Source organism: Onychostoma macrolepis, chromosome 12, assembly GCF_012432095.1.
Source record: "Onychostoma macrolepis isolate SWU-2019 chromosome 12, ASM1243209v1, whole genome shotgun sequence".
Lineage (NCBI taxonomy): Eukaryota > Metazoa > Chordata > Actinopteri > Cypriniformes > Cyprinidae > Onychostoma > Onychostoma macrolepis.
In genome coordinates this window covers 17,681,370-17,703,243 of record NC_081166.1, presented here as the reverse complement: position 1 = coordinate 17,703,243, position 21,874 = coordinate 17,681,370, and the positions used below count along the sequence as shown (strand labels likewise).

Below are 21,874 nucleotides of genomic sequence, written 5' to 3'. Positions count from 1 at the left end.
ATTAATGGCAAATCACTCCAAATCTCAATGTGCATTCTCACATTTTCTCATAAGCACTTACTCCTAAAAAGCTTTCCTTAATAGGTTTGCTCATTCTTCCAATTGATTCCTGTTAACAGTGACCCTGACTATTATTGTAATAATTTTCAAATGTTTTTACTGTATAGTTTTTGAGAAAATTAAGGCAAATTCACTACAAGCATCTTGAGTGTATCCTTGCACTTTTACATCACATCCCATTTTCAAACACTCATAAAAACCTTTGCTATTTAGGTTTGCTCAGTCTTCCAGTTGATTCCTGCTCACAGTGATCCTGACTATTACTGTATGACTTTTCAAGTCTTTTTACTGTATGGTTTTGGAGAAAATTAATGGCAAATTCACCGCAAGCATCTAAGTGCATAAGCACTTTTACATCGCATCTCATTTTCAAACACTCATAAAAATCTTTGCTTTATAGGTTTGCTGTTTCTTTCAGGTGATTCCTATTCACAGTGACCCTGACTATTACTCTACTGATTTTCATGTTATTTTACTGTATAGTTTCTAATAAAATTTAAATGTTTTTGGAGTGCATTCTTGCATTTTCAAACACAAAGTTTTAATTTTTTGAAGGTATTATTGTGCCGGGACATGTTCTCGGCTCCTCAGCGTAAAACCTGAATGAGTGGATGCATGCTGTCACCCTCAGGAGCCTAATGATCAGGTCATGCTTCCCCAGGAATTTGCCACTGCATCATGCATCACTTTCAAGGTGGAGGGTGACAGCCTATGCCCCCACCTTTCTTGCAGAAAAGAAAGTACGACTCTACTCAGGCATCTTTGGGTGTCTTCTCTGGGAGAAGAACACCAGTATGTGACCAGACTCCATTTAAAGGCATAAGCTCACCTGGAAGTGGTAGTGTCTACCACAACTGGTGGCAGATCACGTAGGTCTGTTGCATCCCATCCAGGAGCCACACATGGAGGTTCCAAAGATCTGGACGCAGGTATGCCAGGCAACTGCCAGCGGGAGGACTCGTGGGAGGCAAACAATTCTACCTGAGCTTCCCTAAATTGAGTCCAAATCAGTTGGACCACCTGGGGATGGAGTTGCCATTCTCGGGTGAACATGAGCTGTCATGAGAATGCGTCGGCTACACGATTGAGCTCCCCCAATGTGGACGGCACGCAGCGGCTTGAGCCGCGTCTGACTCCAAAGGAGGAGATGACAGGCGAGTTGTGACCCTGTCGGTTAATGTACGAAACAGCTACTGTTTCGCTACTGCCATACCTGACCCTCAAACGCAAACCTATGCTTATGCACTTAGATGCTTGGGGTGAATTTGCCTTTCATTTTCTCCAAAACTATACAGTACAAATATTTGAAAATCAGTAGAGTAATAGTCAGGATCACTGTGAACAGGAATCCACTGAAAGAATGAGCAAACCTATAAAGGAAACACTTTTATGAGTGTTTGAAAATGGGACTTGATGTAAAAGTGCAAGGATACACTTGGATGCTTGGGGTGAATTTGCCATTAATTTTCTCCAAAACTTTACAGTAAAAATATTTGAAAACTATTTCAGTAATAGTCAGGGTCACTGTGAATAGGAATGACCTGAAAGCAAGAGCAAACCTCTAAAGAAAATATTTTTATGAGTGTTTGAAAATGGGACACGGTGTAAAAGTGCTTATGCACTTAGATGCTTGGGGTGAATTTGCCTTTCATTTTCTCCAAAACTATACAGTAAAAATATTTGAAAATTATTACAGTAATAGTCAGGATCACTGTGAACAGGAATCAGTTCATAAAACAAGAAAACCTATAAAGGAAATATTTTTATGAGTGTTTGAAAATGGGTAATGGTGCAGCTTCTAGAATGCACTTTATTTTTTGGAGTGTTTTTGCCATTAATTTTCTCCAAAACCATACAGTAAAAGGACTTAAAAAGAATAGTCATGATCACTGTGAACAGGAATCAATTAAAAGAACTAGCAAACCTATAAATGAAACATTTTTATGAGGGTTTGAAAATGGGACATGATGAGAAAGTTCTTCTGCACTTATAGATGTTTGGGGTGAATTTGCCTTCCATTTTCTCCAACACTATAAAGTAAAAATATTTGAAAATCAGTACAGTAAAGTCAGGATCACTGTGAGCAGGAATCAATTGGAAGAACGAGTAAACCTATAAAGGAAAGGTTTTTATGAGTGTTTGAAAATGGGACGTGATGTAAAAGTGCAAAGATACACTTAGATGCTTGGGTTGAATTTACCTTTAATTTTCTCAAAAACTATACAGTAAAAATATTTGAAAATTATTACAATAACAGTCAGGGTCACTGTTAACAGGAATCAATTGGAAGAATGAGCAAACCTATTAAGGAAAGCTTTTTAGGAGTAAGTGCTTATGAGAAAATGTGAGAATGCACATTGAGATTTGGAGTGATTTGCCATTAATTTGTACAGAAATTGTACAGTAGATTTAACTTGAAAATTAATACAGTAATAGTCACTCTAGTATAGTTGAAAGGTGACACACACACACATTTATATAATAATAATAATAATAATTTATATATATAATTGCATAATATATATATTAACATTTATTAATATACATCATTTATCAATGTACAATACAAATGTTAATGTACAAAAAAAAAAATGTATTCACAAACAATTCAATGTTCAAGTCATTAAAAAAATCCTGAAATTGTATTATTTATGTCATGATATAACATTTTAAAATAGCAATAAATACATATTCTCATGTCGCTTTATGATGTTTTTAGGGTTAAATTACGTTTAATGTAGACATATTTTGGGTCACCGTGAACAGCAATCTATTGAAAATATCAGCAAAAGTACAAAGGAAACGCCGTTATGACAGCTTCTTTACATCCATTTTGACCGCTCCCAGCACCCATACCGTAAGTGCGCGATTAGACGCGCAAAACAAAAAAAAGTGCGGCTGGCTTGACCGTGTATTTTCAAACAGCGGCTGGCTTGACCGCAGTTGTTGGGGTCAAGCCATTATTAATTAACTTTTAATAAGTTAATACATATATATATATGATTAATTTGGTTATTATTATTATTAATATTGACATCTCTCTCTATCTATCCATCTATACACCCTCAAATAACACTAAATTATAAACATTTATTAAAGAGAGAGAGGGGGTGAGAAAACATTACAAAATCGAAGCCTTTGGCAACATTCCTTTTTTTTTTTCAAAAATGTGGAGGTCTTTATAAAACATTAAACTGATAGTTCCAGTGACTTCTGATTGGTCAGTTCCTGTAGTGATAAAATCTACGAAATAGTAACAGATGACGGGAAACTTATTTGCACTGAGCTCCACCCATAGGATAATTACTTTTGTTGCCTAGCACCATTCTGTTATGTCGTGTGCCATTATCTTTAAATGGAAGCCTATGGATTTGCTTAAAAAATCTGTCAGAGACTATATTACTACTGTTATATTGTATAGTAACGTGATTCTCTTACATTATTGCTAATGTTTGGAGATAATGGATAAAAAGACAAATACATGAAATTGTGGATAATTTTCTGTAGGTTAAATTCTGATTAGAAACACCCAACGCAAATATAGCTGCAATTTTTTTTGGAAGTCGCCGCCTCGACTACAGCACTTAAGAAAAGTGCTGAACCAAATCCGTTATCTGCTATTTGATATGATCCAGTTTTACAACATTCAGGATGCCTCATATAAACCCACTTATGACAGATTCAGATTTTGAACACAGTAAATTTCTTACTCACCTGCACCAGTTCAACCAATACAGCATTTTTATAGGGTATGGGATTAATAAAGTGTGTTAGAAAATGAAAAATTGATCATCTAGACAAAATAAGTATTCATCTTTATCCTGTAAGGAACAGGACAACTATGACTGAGAATGGCATTTTTCTCAGAGAAATGATAACAGAACAATGGTGAAATAATATCTAACACATTTCAAATAGACATATCTTTATTTCGGAGTAATGTGGTATGACAAGAAATGGGGCAATGAATCAATAATCGCAGCACAAAAAGAAAAGGGCATGAAAGAAAAGACTGTATCCCCTACATGATAACATGCTTGCAAAGGCATAACATGTACACAAATTTACAAGACTTAAAAAAAAAACAACCAGTATGTATTTACTTAGGACCCAAGGATTTCTCTTCCATAGTGAAGAATGCTCATGAGTTTGAAGCTGATGTCCAGCTAAAGCCAATAAGCCAACATTCAACTGTGCAGCTATTAAGAATGTTATCACCACACATTGCACTCATCTTTAACATTAGGAATAAACCATTCAACTAAGTGACTTTACATTGTCCTCCTTTAAATGTGTAAAAGGTGTGATAAGGAATCCATAAGCATTTTAAAACAACGAAACCATGACATCGTATAACAAAAACAGTCTAAAATTAATCCATACCAAACAAAACACTTTGGCAAACCTCACACTACTTCACTGGATTTTGAAATGAAATATGATCTGGTTATGCAACGCATTTCTAATTAGGGGCTGCAATACTCCAACCTTAAAATATACATTTGGGTTTTCGGTTTACCTTTACAAGGCCCCAGACATAGAGAACCAATATGGTCAGAAAATAGTTATTCAAGAGCCTGTTTGGTGCGGTGCATTCTCTTGGAAACTCAAGTGTATGAATCCAGTTACAATTTAAAATAATTTAATCAAAGTCTAAAATTCTTATAAATAATGCCTCCTGGAAATTCTAATCTGCTGGCTTGCATTTTTAGAAACTTTAAGGATTAAAATTGATGTAACAGAACCCTGTCATTTGGTTCCATTGCCATATCTGCAATGCATCAATATAGGCAAAACCTCTGAGACACAACTTCACATCAGGCCAGGGGCTGCATGCAGTCTCATCATATGATTGGTGCAGATCTGTCATTTGTGATGGTGGGTCGTAGTTTGACCGTGGCAAATGGATTCTCACCCCTGATGAGGAAAACAGACATTGTGATTGCAGAGAAAGGGTTAAACGCTAGTGCACTGTAGTAATACTGATAATTCATTCTGTTAAAAGATAATCACCCAAGGAATGGTGGCACTGAATGACCATTTGGCAAAGATGCCTGCTGCAAACACAAAAATAAGAATAAAAAGTGATTAGCATAAACTGCACTTCCATTCTTTAGAACTTAAAGCGCAGAGTGGATTTCCCCCGTCAGACTGGTTCGATTAGGATGTCAACACATAATTCTGTCACTACACTAGCCGACTAAGTACCTGGAACAATCGCAGTGTCCTATGATCTCATCATATGCGTCAGGAATCTTGATAATCTTGAAACGCTTGCTTTTGCTGTCTGAGTGTTGAAAATCTAAATCATAACCACTTCAAGTGACAATGAACTGTAAACAGTCAGGGAACATGCATGTTTCTCTACGAATAAGAGAAGGGCGTACTGGGAGTATTCTAGAGTCAAACTCTGTCCAAGGCAGGCCTTATTTCATATTAAAGGAGTAGATCACTCAAAAATGAACACACCGTCATTATTTACTCACTCATGTCATTCCAAATCATTCCAAATTTTCTGAACTACAGTTGACAGTGACCACAGCCTGTAAAACACCCAATATTATCAAAACAAACATACAAAAACACCATAAAAGTACCCCATATGACTCTTTTTTTATGAACAATGAATTATGACCACAGGCTCTCAAGCTCTAAAAAACAAAACATGCATGGACCTTTCCGGATCCACCCCCTCTCTCTCTCTCCCACTTCCCCTCCCGTCATTACTCTACTGTCCAATCAAAATAAAGGCAAAAACTGCAAAAATAAATCTAAAAAACTCCCAAGAACATAACACAAACTATGAAAGTACACCGTGTGACACCACCCCCCCTCCCTCCACATGACTCATTTTGTAAGTCATAGCATGGTTTAAGGAACAGAATGGCACACAATTAACCAAGACGTCTTGTTTTACAGAAAGTTGCATTACGATTTGTGTGTTCCACAGCAAAAGCTAAAGGCATACAGGATTGGAATGACATGACATTGAGTTAATAACAGAATTCCTATTTTTGGGTGAACTATATCGTAAAATGCTCAAAGAACAGATTTTAGTCATCAGACCTTCCACAACAGTCCACACGCTTTTACCGGAGTCACCAGCCCATCATCACATGATCACATTCAAGGTGAATTAGTTGTGACCAAACACTTTCAATTTGATCTGAGTGCCCTGAGGAAGTACACGTGGCTTGAGGTCATTCAGAAGAGGGAGCCAGATATTCAGATTCAGCTTGACATCAGATGATATAGTGTAGCTTTAAATATCTCCACTCTCCCTCACAATGTGAAAACCAGGTAGGGAGCATTTTTCAGATGTCTTTTTATTTTTCACAATGATAGTAATGCAGAGCATTCATCTACCCCTCCCTAGGCCCCCTGGCAAAGAACAAAGGTTACATTATTGCAGGTCTTAGAACGTATCCTTTTGGGGTTATTGCCACTTACGTAGATCTAATTTGTAAAATTCAAAGTCTAATGTATAGCCGAAGAAATATAGCTGGGTCCAAAAGAGACTAGTGAAAAAAAAATTACATAATTTTATGTTACATAACACTTACTTGCATTATTTTCTAATTGAATGAAATTGGTTACAAATTATATTAGAAGCAATAATTTGCGATAAAAGTTTAAATTTAGCAAGAAGTTCAGAATGTCTTGGTATTTGTTTGAAGCTCTCAAGCTGCATAAAGTTTGTGTAAAACCTGATAGGAATAAAAATAGTGTAGTCTTATATATTTATTTTTCATTTTACAAATCTCTAATGTATATATTTTTTTTGAAAGTCTCTGAAGCTCACCGAGGCTGCATTTATTTGTTATTTGTAATATGCCGATTTGGTGTTTGAGAAAAATTTCTTATCGATGTTGAATCGAAGTTTGTGAATTTTTTGAAGAGATCTTTTGTAATGTCTTTACTTTTTTTTGTTCCCAGCCAAGTTAAATATTTTATAAAGCAACAGTGTTGTATGCATCTTCAAACTGCACTGCATGCATTTTCTACGTGCACCCTCTTTGCAAGTAATAGAGGTTTCATGTTCGCCCTAGAAGGAAACCTGATCCGATCAGGGGACTCCCTCTCACCAATGACTTTGCCTTCTTTGTGAAATACAAAAGGAAAAGAGGCCCAGATACTCCTTTCCGTCTCTCTTTACAGAAAACGGCTGCTTTTCCAACTAACTTTGCACTTAGCTTTCCTATTCGCCAGCACAGTGCGTTTACCATGTTCTGTGGAGAGGGGGTGGAGGGTTTGATGGGTCTGTCCCTGGATGAGTCACTGTAGTCAGGCGGGGGCAGCAACACGGGTTCCTCCACCTCCTCGTCTTCCTCCGGCTGCTCTGGATCAGTCACACTCTGGCTACGCAACGGGCTCTCAACTCTGCTGAACAAAATAAATAAATTGATGTCTTACTGTTTTGTTAATGGATAAATAAACATTGTTAGTTTCAGCTCAAATCGCATGATTTTCACTCAAATTCAAAGGAAAAGCAGACTCACCTGTTGGCAATCCCAGGCTCATTGTAAGCCCGACAATAAGATGAGGGAAACCAGCCCCGTCTGCAATTAAAAACAAAAAATATCCATAATTTGCATCACAAAAATGGCTACCGGCTCAATTTCCATATGCATTAAGGCTTTTTGATTTCAACTACTGTATGACTAATCAAAAACCACTGTATTGGCACAAATGTAAAGTGAAACACCATGTACCACGAAGAGTACATTTGGTTTTGGTTGCTTAGGAACTGTCACACCGCCAGCTGCGCATAACTTTGAACTGAGCCTTCAAGAGTGCGTCAGTGCATTAAGACATTTTCACTTCTCAAAATAGTGGTGACAGCATAATGGGTAGTGAGGGGAAAATCTGTGGACCTTGGACCTCTGAAATGGGAGAGCTGCTCATTAAAATATGCAAAACAAACAAGTATAAGACCACACAAAGTACAGGCACTGATGCCTCCACTGCAGAAGGACCATTTGACCTCTCGTTTGTATGTTGCTATGGATGAATGATTAAATGCACGTTAATACAACGTTAATACAAAGAACAGATGCATCTGTTAGCTTTAAAATATTGTTTTTAGTGTCAGCAAAAGGAATTGCAAAAATTGTCATTCTCAAAAAAGAACAACAATCTGACAGTTTGATCGAATCTAACCAAATCGACTGAAATTCAGCTTTACAGTAATGATGAACAGGTTAACATAAATTTAGTTGCACATAAATTACATTATTATTATTATTATTATTATTATTATGTGCATCTGAGCTAATTTTTTTGCTGTCTCTGTGAATTTTTAAGATAAAGCTGCACAGTACAAACGTTTTCCTCGTGTTTGTTGTTAAAGTCTGTGTGAACCAGAAGCTCAGACCTGCTTAACTTCAGTACATACTTCAGATGTTTTTCAAAAAATTTAATTAGAAAAAAAATTGAGGGCAGGCCATTTCTTGACGGTTGGAGTGGATGGTCCGAGAAGAAACACCATTCCAGAGGCAAAGCAATTTTGCAGATTTTCACTAAATATTACAATCAATTTTTTATGTGGATGAACTTGAACCAATTAATTCTTAAACTAAACAGCATCAATTTTGATTTCACACATAATTTAAAAACTAATAAATGCAAGAATAAAATTCAATTCATATGAAGTTTCATGCTAACCAACTCTTGTCTGAGGTGTACCCATGTCGGCATTCTGTGTCCAAATGAAGGCAACAATTTTGCTTCATGCAAAGTACAATAAATTTATGTCCATGCAAAGGCATGTTTGTTTCCTCTCAATGACTTACATAAGCACCTCGAACATGTCTGACATGTTGAACATGCCTCACCAAATTCTGCAAATTAACAGAGTAAACCTAACGAACAGAAACATGTAACCAGTCTTTCCAGCTAACATTCAAGTCAAAGGGCTGCATGGACAAAGATAATGTATGGCTGAAAATTTGCAGTGTCCTCAATATCCCTCATATTGTTCCAAACCTGTAAAATGTACTTTTTTCTGCAGAACACAAGAAAAAATTTAAAGAATGTTTCAACTGTTTGGTCCATATAATAATAAAAATAATATTATAATAATATTATATTTATTAAGGCCCAATCCCATTTCTACCCCTTAGCCCTTCCCCTTTCCCCTACACCTCCATTTTGCGCATTCACGTGAAGGGGTAGGGGTATCTCGATTCTCTTTCGGTTGGAGGAGTAGGGGTAAGGGGAAGGGCCAGATAGCCCTTCAAATGGTTATGATTTTTCTCAGTATAAACCGGCTACAGAGGCAACATGGCTGCCCGAGGGAGCAAAATTACAACTTTTATGTTATATTCAAAACATATTTTCATGTCTGATCAGAGCAATTACCACAATAGATATTGAGGGGGTCTAGTCCCCCCAATAATTAGAAATTGCTAAACCCTTTTCTCAAATATCGCCAATTCGAGAGCGAGAGAAGTTGCGTGTATGCGCGTATGTGCTTCTTTCTTTACGATAAGTGAGTTGTAGTTTACTTCAAAAACAGCGATTTTATCCTCTCGTTGCTAGAAAATATAATATAGCGATTCAGTATTTAAACTGTTATTAATAAAAGTCGTGGGGCAGCGTTGACAAGTTTCTTTGCTCCTGGATGTGAGAGCTGCGCAATATATATATATATATATATATATATATATATATATATATATATATATATATATATATATATATATATATATACACATATTTATTTTTTAATATTCCACAGAAGAAAGTAAGTCATACAGGTTTGGAACATCATGAGGGTGAGTAATAATTTGGCATAATTTAATTTCATAATTTGGCAATATTGTATTTTTTACAGTCATGCCAATAAAGCAATATTGAATTGAATTGAATTGAGTAATGTAGCAATAACTTTCATTTTTGAGCAAACTATCTCCATCTCTGAGGATGAAAAACAAGCAGTCCTATATAATGGTTCACTTACTGTCCAGTATGTTCTAGTTCTCCATACAGCCATCCATCCCTCTCCTCTTGAATAAGCAGTGTAATGATATCTCCATCATCAAAGCTCAGCAGGGTCTCGTTATTCCCTGCTGTGTGGGGGAAGATAGTTTGCACCCTGGTCTTCTTCGCCACATCCATACCGCTAGACACAGATTCAGACCTAGACAAGCCATTTCCATCTAGACTGTCTTGATCTGTAGATTGCAAAGTGCAATTTACGTGATATTAACGAAATAAATTTTGTGGCAGCAATCAGCTAGATCAGTAATCACAGCAACATTTCAAGGAATGCCTCATCAACACAAAGACTAGTACGCTTGATTGTTGAGAGCGGAAGAAATGAAGTCTGATTAGATCAAAGTGTAAGAAGCCATCAGCTTGCCTGAGTACAGCTCTGATGAGATGGGGCTTTTAGGAAAGTCCTGGGAGAACATGCTGGCCAGTGGGCTTGTGTGGGCTTTGAGTGATGGGGCTGGTGGCGGAACAATTGAACCAGAATTGGTCTGAGGAGAAAAAATGCGACAGTCAGTGTGCTGTTTTGAACAAAACTCAATCAGTTGGTGTTCTACTTAAACAACTAAATTTTATGTGGCTCTCAAACAAAAAAAAAGTAGCATTTACACGTACTCATATGTTAATGGTGGTACATTCTCTTCTGTGTGAGACTAACCCTGTCACTGTGCTCCAACGTAGGTGAGAACTCTGGTATGACTGACATTGGAGTCTGCAGACCCTCAATCATGGATATCACTGTGTCGGGCACCCTGGTGGCATCGTTACACTTATCTTGCCAGCTGGGTAGTGTGACGGTCAGCATCTCCTTGGCCTGTGGGGGAAAGTGCAAAAACTGTTCAAAGGAAGAAAGGCAAAACAAGGTAAACTACTATTCAAAAGGTCAGCATTATTTTTTGGAAACAAATTAATACTTTTATTTAGAAATGATGCATTAAATTGATCTAAAGTAACATTACAATAGATTTCTTTTGAACTTCCTATTAAAATAATCCTGAAAACAAAGTATCATAGTTCCACAAAAATATTAAATAGCACAAATGTTTTCATCATTGATAATAATCAGAAATATTTCTGGAGCACCAAATCAACATGATAGAATCATTTCTGAAGGATGATATGACACTAAAAACCTGGGTAATGGCTTCTGAGAATTCAGCACATTATATTTTACATTTTTCCAAAATTTTTAATTGTAATAATACTTCACACTATTACAATTCTTACTGTATTTCTGATCAAATAAATGCAGCCACGGTGAGCATAAGAGACTTCTTTCAAATACAATCAAAAATCTTATCAACTCCAGACTTTTCAACAGTATTGTATCATTATTTCTGATTTCTTGTTGCTGCCACGTCTAACAACATTAACTGGAACACCAGTGAGTTTAATATTTATTAATTTAGAAAGCTGAATATTTTCAGTGGGTCACCTTGTCATGGAAGGCTGTTAGCTGATAGCTGAAGGCACAGTGTTTCTCCACTAAAAAGCAGAACCTCCTTTTCTCTTCCAGCAGAGCTTCCTTACATCCTTCTGCAATAAACTTCTGCATGTCTGTCTGCCGGGATGTGATGGTCTCCACACACTAAAGATAATAATGATCATAAGATATGGCATCACATCATACTCATCATACAGTAGTCAGCTAGCAAGGCACAGATATATTCTTGAATTCTTGCTTGAAATAAACCTTTTTTGGGACATACTGCATTGAGAAACAAACAAAATATCACATTCAATAAAATGAGACTTCAATCATATCATTATGAAGTCCACATAGTCAACACCTCATGCTAATGCAGTAATTTTCTCTTTCCAGACTGAGGATTCATTACTTTTATAGAACAGAGCTGCTACCCAGTAGACCTGTGAAAATGACACCAGAAACAGAGCTCTCTTCTTCTTCCCAGGATTCCCCTCGCTATTATAGTTCTGTGCAAGTTGTCATAGTGACCGTGAACGTTGCTTGTTTCCTTGGAGTTGTTTTCAGAATCATTTTTTTATTTGCAGATCATATCTGGACAAGAAAGTCCTACACGAGTATTGCCTCTCAGTGGCTTTAACAACAGCAGTGCATTACAAATACGAATGATATGACTTCATGGCTATATGAAATTATTATTTGGGACATGACCTGACATGTTTTTGGATGAGATTTCAGTCCCAGCTAAGATAAATTACAGCTCATCAACTTAAAATATAGATATTTACATGATGGGAAGCAGGTTTTCATATATGTACTTAATTTGCCCCCATCCAAAATGTTTTTAGGCTTTTTTGCCTTAATTTTAGATAGGACAGTAGAAGGACAGACAGAAAATCATGGAAGAGGAGAGAAAGCAATTTGACTGGGAAAGCACCTCAAGCCAGGACTAAAACTCAAGTTGCCCAAAAAAGCAACCTCACCATATGTCAGAGCACTTGCCCACATGGCTATCATATTTTAAGTTTGATACTGTGTTTACAATGGCAATTTTAAACTAATTTCAGACTCATTGTGATTTGCAAAGCAAACACAAATCACACAATGACTGAAAAGCATTTTATTCTGAATGTTTTCTTCAGTGAAAACAATTTACATGATTGTGAGCGATGCTTTGTTAAACTCAGCAGCGGCTCAGTTCAATTTTCTTTCAGACATCTGTCTCTAAACAAGACTGAAATAAACTCATTACATAAAAAGGTTTCCATTGCTAACTATTCAAAGAAACAATGTGCCTTTGAAAGGAGGAACACAATGGTGACTGTTGAGCTATTAAAACTGACTATTAAAATCTACTGCAGTTCAGCACAAATGTCAAATCATGTTTCTGATATTGAGCCAGAAACTTAATTGAATAGAGCTGTTCCCATTTGTCATGTAGAGCCAACGCTTTGTGATAGAACTTTCTATTTGCTTTTAGAATAGTAGGTTTGGATAGTCGAGTAATATAATGTCTGTCATGAATATTACTTGAAAACATTCCACCTTATGCCCTACAAAATAAATTACAAACTGTCAAACCTCAAACATGAATTTAAGTCACTGTTGTTGTTGTTTTAAATATGTTGCTATACAAGGACTATAATGGTTGACTCATCAAGCATGTAAATACATCCTTGTTACAGTTGCAGTCTTCATTAAAGTTTTTAAACCCTATCTCATGAATAAATGGTTTATCTCATCTCTATTCACTGAAGGATCTTTCATGACAGACTTCTCTCTGGTGATTCATCTGCCATCAGTTTTCTCAAAATCCAATCAACAACCGATGCACAGAACCAAGTCCCTGCCTATTTAAGTCCTACAAGTCCTATCCATATGTTCTCTTTTTCGATAATCAGTTACACTCCTACATCAAAATATGAAAGAAAAAAATCTGTCGCTACTTTAGTTTCTTGCAACTTCAAGCAAATTGTTAGCAACTTATGTTGAGAAAATATGTATGTCAGTTCAAGTAATATTTATCTAAAAACCCAGAGGAAATTACAGAAGGAAAAAATGGCTCAAAAATGCAAATTTTCTGCTAATTGCTAATTTTCTTCGAAAATGTAGGACTACAAACTGAACAGCTCTGTTATGTATACGATTAAATGGTCAGACAGAAAAGACTGCAATTTCATTTAAAAAAAATAAAAATACAAGAAACCTCACCTCATTTTCTTTAATCTCATACTTGGATGAATGCTTCCCTTGACTTTTTCTGCGCAGTTTCTTCAGGTCAGCCTGTGATTTGTCTAAAAAGTCTTGCTTGAATTTGTGTTCTGACTGGTATCTTTTGAAAGTGGCCTAGAGAGATTGTAATACCACAACGTTCATGAGATGTCCCTGCTTGCACAGGTGAGGGAATGGGAAGTAATGCTTGATTGAACGTTACTTACATTCATGTACTTGATATCCATATCAGTTTTCCTTTCCAGTTCAGTGATGAGCTCTCTGTGGAACCTCTTGAACTGTAGCAACAAGGTTAATGGAAATAAATCACCACAGAGCGATAACAATCAATAACAGTAAAATTGCTGGTCACCCTATAATTCCACAACAATGATAACATTATGTAGAGAAGTCGAACAAAAGGGTTATCTAATCAGCTTAGGTAGCTAAATATTCACAACACTGTGAGTCTGAATACCTAAGATCATCTGATTAAAAAAAATGGTTTGGGAGAAAGAAATGTCCTTAATACAGTCACATACCTCAGATAAGTTCAGCATACACGCTAACCCGAAGGCAAAATATTATTGTATGATTTATAATGTCAGCATTTATGTTGAAGCTTCAAGATCAAGTGACTACAAGAATGTTTGAAGTTACAAATACATATAAATAATACAATCAATATAATACAAATCCAATGTCCTAAAAATTTTTCTCCAATAACACTGCCTGCTACAGTTTTGCTCATAGGTTTAAATATTCATTAAAGATGTTTATTTCATAAAAATTGCATTTTGTATTTTTAGTATTGCTCTAATGATGCTACTTTACATATTTAAACACTACCTTACAGACGTTTTGGGTCAGTCATTTTTTTTGTTTTAGAAAATATTCTCTTATGCTCACCAAGGCAGCATTTAAAAAAAAATCTGAAATACAGTAAAAATAGTACTATTGTGAAATGCATATCTACTCTATTTAAATTAACAGTTTTCTATTTTAAAGTGGTCATGAACTGAGAAATCAAATTGTCCCTGAGTTTTTGACATGTAAGAGGTTATTGTAACATCCTGTAAGTTTCAGAACTCAAAACTTCTTCATTGGTCCAAAAACAGCTTTTACTGAAACCAAGTTGCCAAAATGAAGTGTTAGGGATTTTGTCTCAGTATGACACAATACTGTGACAAAAGCTCAGCCCTACAGAATCAGATCAATGCCTACTTCTACATAATTGCATCTTTGGCTCTGCCCACTGACACATTAGTGAGATGAGAAGTAGAGAACAGAACTACAGGATCAATGCACTAAAAATAACATTACATTCCAACAGATCCTAATGGTAGGAAAGCTACAATTATGCTATAATCAACACTTTTTACTATAAGTTAATATCAGCAGTTGTACTAGTAAAAAATAAAAAATAAAAGTAAGTAAACATTTTTAAAAGTTCCACATGTAATTATTTTTCATTTGCAAAGATGTTGCCCGGGTATAGCAGTGAGAGTTTACACGAAGTCTTCAAGGAGACATGCCCCTTTTTAAATTGAGCTTTAAATAAGAGGGCTAAAATTAGAGTAGAATTTATTTCTAAATTACTATTCTGTAGAGTTTATTTCTAAATTACAACAATATTTAAATGTAAAAATCAAAACATTTCTTATTATTATCAATGTTGGAATAAAACACATTTATTTTAAATAGATTTTTTTTATAACATTGTAAATGTCTTTACTGTCACTTTTAACCAATTTATTGCATCCGTTAATAAAAGTATTCATTTATTTTTTTTTAAATCTTTTTGACCCCAAACTTCTGAATGGTAGTGTATATAATCCATGAGGCGTAATAATATTATTAATAATTCTGAATTTTAGGAAATTACCCTCAAAAAATCATGTTCAAACAAAATCACAAAAGGCTCCAAGATGTTACTAATACTCGAGAAGACAATGCATTATATGAAGAAACAAGTGTATTAAAACTACACAGAATTAACGAGGAAAATGCTGAATACCTATTAATATCTACAGTTTCTTCTGGAGTTTGAGAGGAATACAAGAAAAAAAATGTGATGCATCAAGATCTTAAACCATATTGCATACTTACAGTCTCCTCCAGCTCCAGTTGGACATTCTTATGCACTTCTGAAATCTCCATTAACACCACTCCTGAGAAGAAAAATGAAACATTATTGCAACATTACTGATATTTATAGGGTTTTTTCTAGTTTTGTTTCAGTTCAAAGTTGCCTTCGGAGAGGTATGAAGTTGTACTTTGGACTTGAATTTCTCTGTACGTGACTCCCCTATGACTATAACTTTTTCATGCATTCTCCTACTCTGAAAGATCAATGTCATTTCATATAGCTGGGGCTCCATTAGTGCTGCTCATAAAAACAAACTTTGCAGCAAATAAGCAGAGGTGAGCCGTAGCATTATCACTCATCCAGCAGTTATAATAGCATCATTAGCATGGCAAGGTCAGCAGAGTGAGTCAGTAAATGCCATCTTTGTACTGAGAGTGTCAGCACCTGCTCTGTGTTTTCACAACCCCTAGAGATGTTGCATAAAAGTGCACAACCTTACAAAGGTTACAGGGCATCCCTGCCAATGGATTATGGAAAGCCTAAATGGATTATCAGCAGTGCCTACAAATGCAGATGAATCAGTATCAGTAAAATCAACTTTTGATTGTATAAAAGCCAAATGAAAAAGTGTAAAGCAAATGAAATTTTACATAATGCACATTCATGTTCAAACTTGCACATAATTCATCAGTGCACATTATTCCTTTTTACTCTGCTTAATGAATCTCTTTGATTGGATCAGGAAAAAACTAGGGTGGCAGTTTCCAATCCTATAATTTTCCACCTTGAATATCCCATTTCACAAATATGTCAGATTTCAGAAAAAATGGGATGCGAATGATGTTTGAGGTTTATTTCAGATGATTTACAGTAGTCAGTTAGTTACAATGGATCATTTAAAATCAAAGAGTAGCTGAAAAGTCATAGTTTTGTTGCATGTGTTCTGTTCTTTATGGTTATGCATATGCCAGTTTGAAATGCATTTAATTTTTTGAAAAAAGCATTTAATGAAGGAAATATCAATGTGCAAATACACCTGCCAGAAACAGAATGAATAATTATGTGTTTGTGTGCCATATTATGTTCTGTTTATATTATCTTTAACATAAAATATTAGAGAGTGACAACAGAGAGACTCTGTAATTTGGTAATACCATCAACAGCTGAGATGGCTTTATTTTTGGAAGGTAAACATTTTGCAACCTAAAATAGCACACCAAAACGTTACAAGTGTATCAGATTAATAACATTGATTAGGCTTAAGAACTGATACATTCAAAACACCAGGTGTTCTTATACAACTAATTTTTTAGTGTAAACATCACACTTAAGCAGTTTGATGCCATGAATTCCTATGACAAGGAAGAGGGTTTCCTGGACGTGACAGGTGATGCCTTCAATGACAAGAAAATATTACACAAGAGACCCGAGACCTGATTTCTGACAATAAAGCCATGCTACAACAACAATAACTGAAATTACTGCGTAAATCACACTATTCCCATGATAGACTGTCATTCAAGTACACCTACATTTATTTGGATAATATAAAAAGTAGTGCACTCTCAGTGTTTTTTTTTTTTTTTTTTTTTAAGTAAAATTAGAACGCCTCAGGTATAAAAGAGCAGGCTTGGGGATTTGCATGTCACTGTGACCTGTGAACGCCACATGCATGAGAAATCTTCTGTTCTTAGACAGACACCTCCAAGGGGAAAAAATGTAAAGAAAAATTTGCAGACTGAAAACATTTTGATGAGAAATATGTATAACCTCAAATGGAGGAAATGCTAGCTAGTGTCAATGCGAACATGAGCTGCTGTTTGCAATCCATTTTACTTTCATAATCTGACTCTTCTCTAAGTAAAAACAGATATTCAATGATTTAAAAAAAAAATACTGTAACAATTAAGAATGGACAGAATACAAATTTGCTAAAACATTACCCAAAAACCTACACAACCAAAGTGACATCAGCAGAAAAGAAAAGTTGTTTCAAACTGGAATAGCAAATCATAACATTTTGCTTTAAGACTACAAGTTCAAGGATTTTTTTTTCAATGAAATAGTGTGCACTGATGATTTGACCACAATAAGAGCAGTTTTATGCATTAATAAAATAGATAAGGTCAATTTAGATTTTATGTTGGCTTTAAATTCCACACATTTTAAGAATAAAGTTTAACAAATGTTACCATTTCAAATGCATTACCTGGTAATATTTGGGTCTTGTGCTTTTAACACGAGATGGAAACTTACCCAATCTATTTTCTAAATTTACGTAGATCTTATTGCAATTGATTCATCCATGCTTACGTTTCTTTTTTTTAAACTTGTAATTGGTTCAATTAACAACTGGTAGCCTGAACCAAGACCAATAGTATGAAAGAAAAGATCCATTGCTACTTTTTTTTTTACATCGCAACTTTAATTAACATCTACTTTATGGGCAACTGGTTGTGTTTGTTGTCTTCTAATGTTAAAGTGCTTTTCTAGGGTTTAGATGAAAACTACTTAGAGTCATTCAGTTAAAGATTAATGTTAATTTAAACTATAAATAACAAGGAGAGTAAGAAAATTCTTTGAGGAAAAAAAATCTAAACATTGATTTATTGCCTTAATGCTTGTTGAGAAGGCTAAAGGCGTTTAAATTAAAGCATTAATGTGCGTCAGCGGTGTTCTACTGCCAACCACAGTAAATATCTCCAAAAAAAGAAAAAAGAACAAAAAAAAAAAAATCACCTGTAAAATGCTCTAAGGAGTTGATAAATAGCCACATTCCAACCAAAGGACATTTTTCACTACACATCAAGAAGCACCTAAACCAAACAGTCTCTGAGAAATTCGCCATGTTTCTACCAACCGCATTCTGGTTACTGTTTGTGCTGTAAGATGTATCTGTCAAAAGCAATTCCACCTTGACATTAAGGAACTTGTTTCGTTAAAATAACAAAAGTACATGTACATGTGAATGTTCGTGGTCTTAATTTTAGAAAAGCGTGTCAGCAAAGGAGAAGAAAAAGGGTGGTGACTAAACTGAGCACTTCTTACATTCCAGTCATACATCTCCGACTGAATGTTTAAAGTCCCTAGTGAAATCACTTTAAGAACTAAATGGAGAGTTACAATGGTAATTCATTATGTAGTACCATTTGATAAGACATTTGACCCAGACATGCAGTCTGCAGTTCATATTAATTATTCAAATTGTGTTGTTAACCAACATTTATTTGTAACTCTTCCAGAAATTTCTTTCAGGTTGATGTTTCAATGCTCACTTAATCAAGTGTCACAAGCAATCATAAGCTATGCATTCCTTATATACAGAACACATTGTCATAATACTCTTGGAGGTCATTATTAATTTGCAGATATGGTTTGCACCAGTAATCACTACAGCATTAGAATGGTACAGCATAAGATGGTGATATGATGCATGGTCTTATGACTAAACTAAATGTGAATATCAATGGCAAGCACTTTGAATTTGCATGTTCCACTGGAACATTCGAGCTGTGATGCTTTTCTCAATGGGATCAGAGGTGGAAAGGTTTGTAGACAAAGTCTCACAGAGTCACTGTTTACTTTGTGTGTTTGCTGGCGGTCTGTGCAAAACATGTGAGAGAATCCACACTGTCTGGTGGTCATTTGAGCTGTCTGAAAGGGATTCCAGGAAAAACTAGGAACGATAAAGCCAGTGAAGCTCAGTAAATCACAAAAGAACACTTCACTGGAAAGCAAAAGCTCGATTACAGTAAGTAAAAAGTATTTGTACTATGAACGGTGTGTACCATTTTTTGGCTAAATTAACAGATTAATGTGAAGACAAAGCCATTAATCTTTGTAATTTGCACATAAAAGGTATAATTTTCTTTCACCGGATCTGTGGTGGCGAGTATGAAAAGTTGCCATTAAACAGATGGTGGTTTATAAATCACAGTAAAGCACTGTCATTATTTCCAGACGATATGAACCAAACTGATGCTGAGTCACAAAAAGTCAACAAGAACCAACCCAGTCTGGGGCTTTAAGCAGACGCAAATGTTGAAGTCTATTTGAGAAAATGAGGAAATAACTGGCACAAGCATATTCCAAGACATGTTGTGTACAATGAATCATCGGCTAGGAAATGTTTAGCCGTGCTTTGTACAGAGCACATCTATATCAGCGAAGGCCAGATTAGGTCCTCCGGCCAATGGTTGGAGAGTAATACTCACCCAGCTCCCTAGAAACGGGCGATACGGCAGCATTTTCCCCAATCTTTGAGACTGCATCGAAATATGCCTTTCCAGCAAAGGTCATTGCTATGAGAGAGTGAATAACTCATATTGATTAACAGGAACTGGTAGCCAGACTGCCTGTATTTGTCAGAGTTTTAGGTTTATTGAGCTTTTAAGGGATATTTTATGCAAAAAATGTAGGGTTATGTATATTTATTCTTTTGTAAATGAACTGATGTGATTACCTGTCACTGCTTTGTCGTAGCTCTTCCCCAGGTTAACCAGATTCCGCAGTCCTGGGTTAAACTGTTCCATCACATTCTGGAATAGCAGGAAACAAAGCTCATATTTCAAAGTTACAGGGAGAGCAGCTTACTGCTGCTGAACGAAACTGAAGAAACTTCAAAACTGACTCAGAATAATGCGCCTACCCCAGGGAAGATATTTTGTATAATGCTTTAGCTTTTTTGTCTATACAATCAAGTGGTATCCAATGTTGTTTTGGACCCCATTGATTTTCACTGTATGGACAACACTTAAAACATTCTTCAAGGTTTGTAAACATGATGATGAGTAAATAATGACATCAATTTATTTTTTGGGGTGATCTGTCCCTGTTTCTACATTTTAAAAGTGCCCATATTACCCTGTTCTAGGTAAATTACATTTGATTGTCCATGCAAAAAAATAATAACAATACAACACACTTTCTAAAAATACCTCTACAGTATCTAAAAATACCCTTGTTTAATCATTGACTTATAATTCTAATTATATTGCCTATGAGAACAAAGTCCTGCTTAAGTATAGGGCCCTCTGGGTCTCTATTGAAATGCCCTTCTGTAATGCAATTCTGGGCAGTTCCTCTGCTATTTCCCAAGAACACACCCTTGGCAAAACAATGAAGTCAGGTATGCAATAACAGAAACAGTTTAGCACAAACTGGTTTCTTAACTCAACCCAGAAACCCAACTGAAGCACTTTCAAATGCACTCTTGCCTCTATTGCACAACTTACACGCACCTTAATGACAAAACGTGAGTGCCATAAAATAACACTTCATTATTAAACAAACCAACACAACTTTCACGAGGCAGCATGTATTGGGTTTAATAACAGGTGGTCAATGACAAATGACATACATACACACGCGGTTGGCTTAGTCAATGACCAAGAAGATAAACGAAGTTTAAACCTACGTTACCTTATATGTGCTCTCGGTGAGTTTGTTCACGTCCTCCGGGGTTCGAGACATTTTTGCAGGTATTCTCCAAACGTCCTTGGTGACAATGTGTTTGATACAACTTTCCCCGTTCAAATCGTAAAGCTGTGTTTTCTTCCCACCTGTTAGCGTGTGTGAAGCGTCAGAGAAGCGAGCGCTGTAGCGCTCTCGAGAAGAACACGATACTGTACTGATGCACTGGAGGAGGATGAAACCTTTCCGCGCGACCTCATGCCACACGTGGAAAGGTGGGATCCGTGACGTCACAACTTTCTACGGCCAAACAGAAATTAAGTCATTTTCTTTCTCTTCTCTTTGTTTTATATATATATATATATATATATATATATATATATATATATATATATATATATATATATATATTGATTTATTTTTGGTTATGTTCCGATTATACTGTAATGATGATTAAAAACTATATTTTGTTTTATTGTTAAAGACATTTGGGCTGAACTTTGATGTATTTTGCACCGTGAATATATGTTAATTTATGCCCTTACAATAAAAATATTATTTTATCTTATGACAATAAATAAAACAATGGTCTAGAATTTAATTTATTTTTATTTTGTCTGCCAATTCATTGTCAAAAGCAAAAATAAACAAGCCTACCCTAACAAGCATGATAGTGAGAGTGA

General features: G+C 35.6%; 1 protein-coding gene across 5 annotated transcripts; it reads right to left on the bottom strand.

The window, feature by feature from the left end:
• Positions 1-3,968: 3,968 nt before the first annotated feature.
• baiap2l1a (BAR/IMD domain containing adaptor protein 2 like 1a) lies at positions 3,969-21,472 on the bottom strand. 5 transcript variants are annotated; one of them, XM_058794710.1, is made up of 14 exons: positions 21,201-21,472; positions 20,242-20,317; positions 19,994-20,080; positions 15,800-15,861; positions 13,918-13,989; positions 13,691-13,825; positions 11,489-11,641; positions 10,712-10,867; positions 10,424-10,544; positions 10,022-10,235; positions 7,560-7,619; positions 7,284-7,443; positions 5,074-5,117; positions 3,969-4,977 (listed from the first exon to the last, which is right to left on the bottom strand). In XM_058794710.1, the coding sequence occupies exons 1-14, from the start codon at positions 21,249-21,251 to the stop codon at positions 4,905-4,907; spliced, it is 1,464 nt and encodes a 487-aa protein (XP_058650693.1). In that variant the 5' UTR covers positions 21,252-21,472; the 3' UTR covers positions 3,969-4,904. The 5 variants fall into 5 exon arrangements, with proteins under 5 accessions (XP_058650693.1, XP_058650695.1, XP_058650694.1 ...); XM_058794712.1 differs by having other exon boundaries at positions 5,074-5,114; XM_058794711.1 differs by having other exon boundaries at positions 7,284-7,440.
• Positions 21,473-21,874: the final 402 nt, after the last annotated feature.

Coding starts and splice junctions, on each gene's coding strand:
- baiap2l1a (XM_058794710.1), bottom strand. CDS start 21,251: ATGTCTCGAACCCCGGAGGACGTGAACAAACTCACCGAGAGCACATAT. Junction 10,236..10,423: donor CTCATCAGAGCTGTACTCAG/GCAAGCTGATGG, acceptor TGCAATCTACAG/ATCAAGACAGTCTAGATGGA. Junction 4,978..5,073: donor TCAGTGCCACCATTCCTTGG/GTGATTATCTTT, acceptor TTTCCTCATCAG/GGGTGAGAATCCATTTGCCA.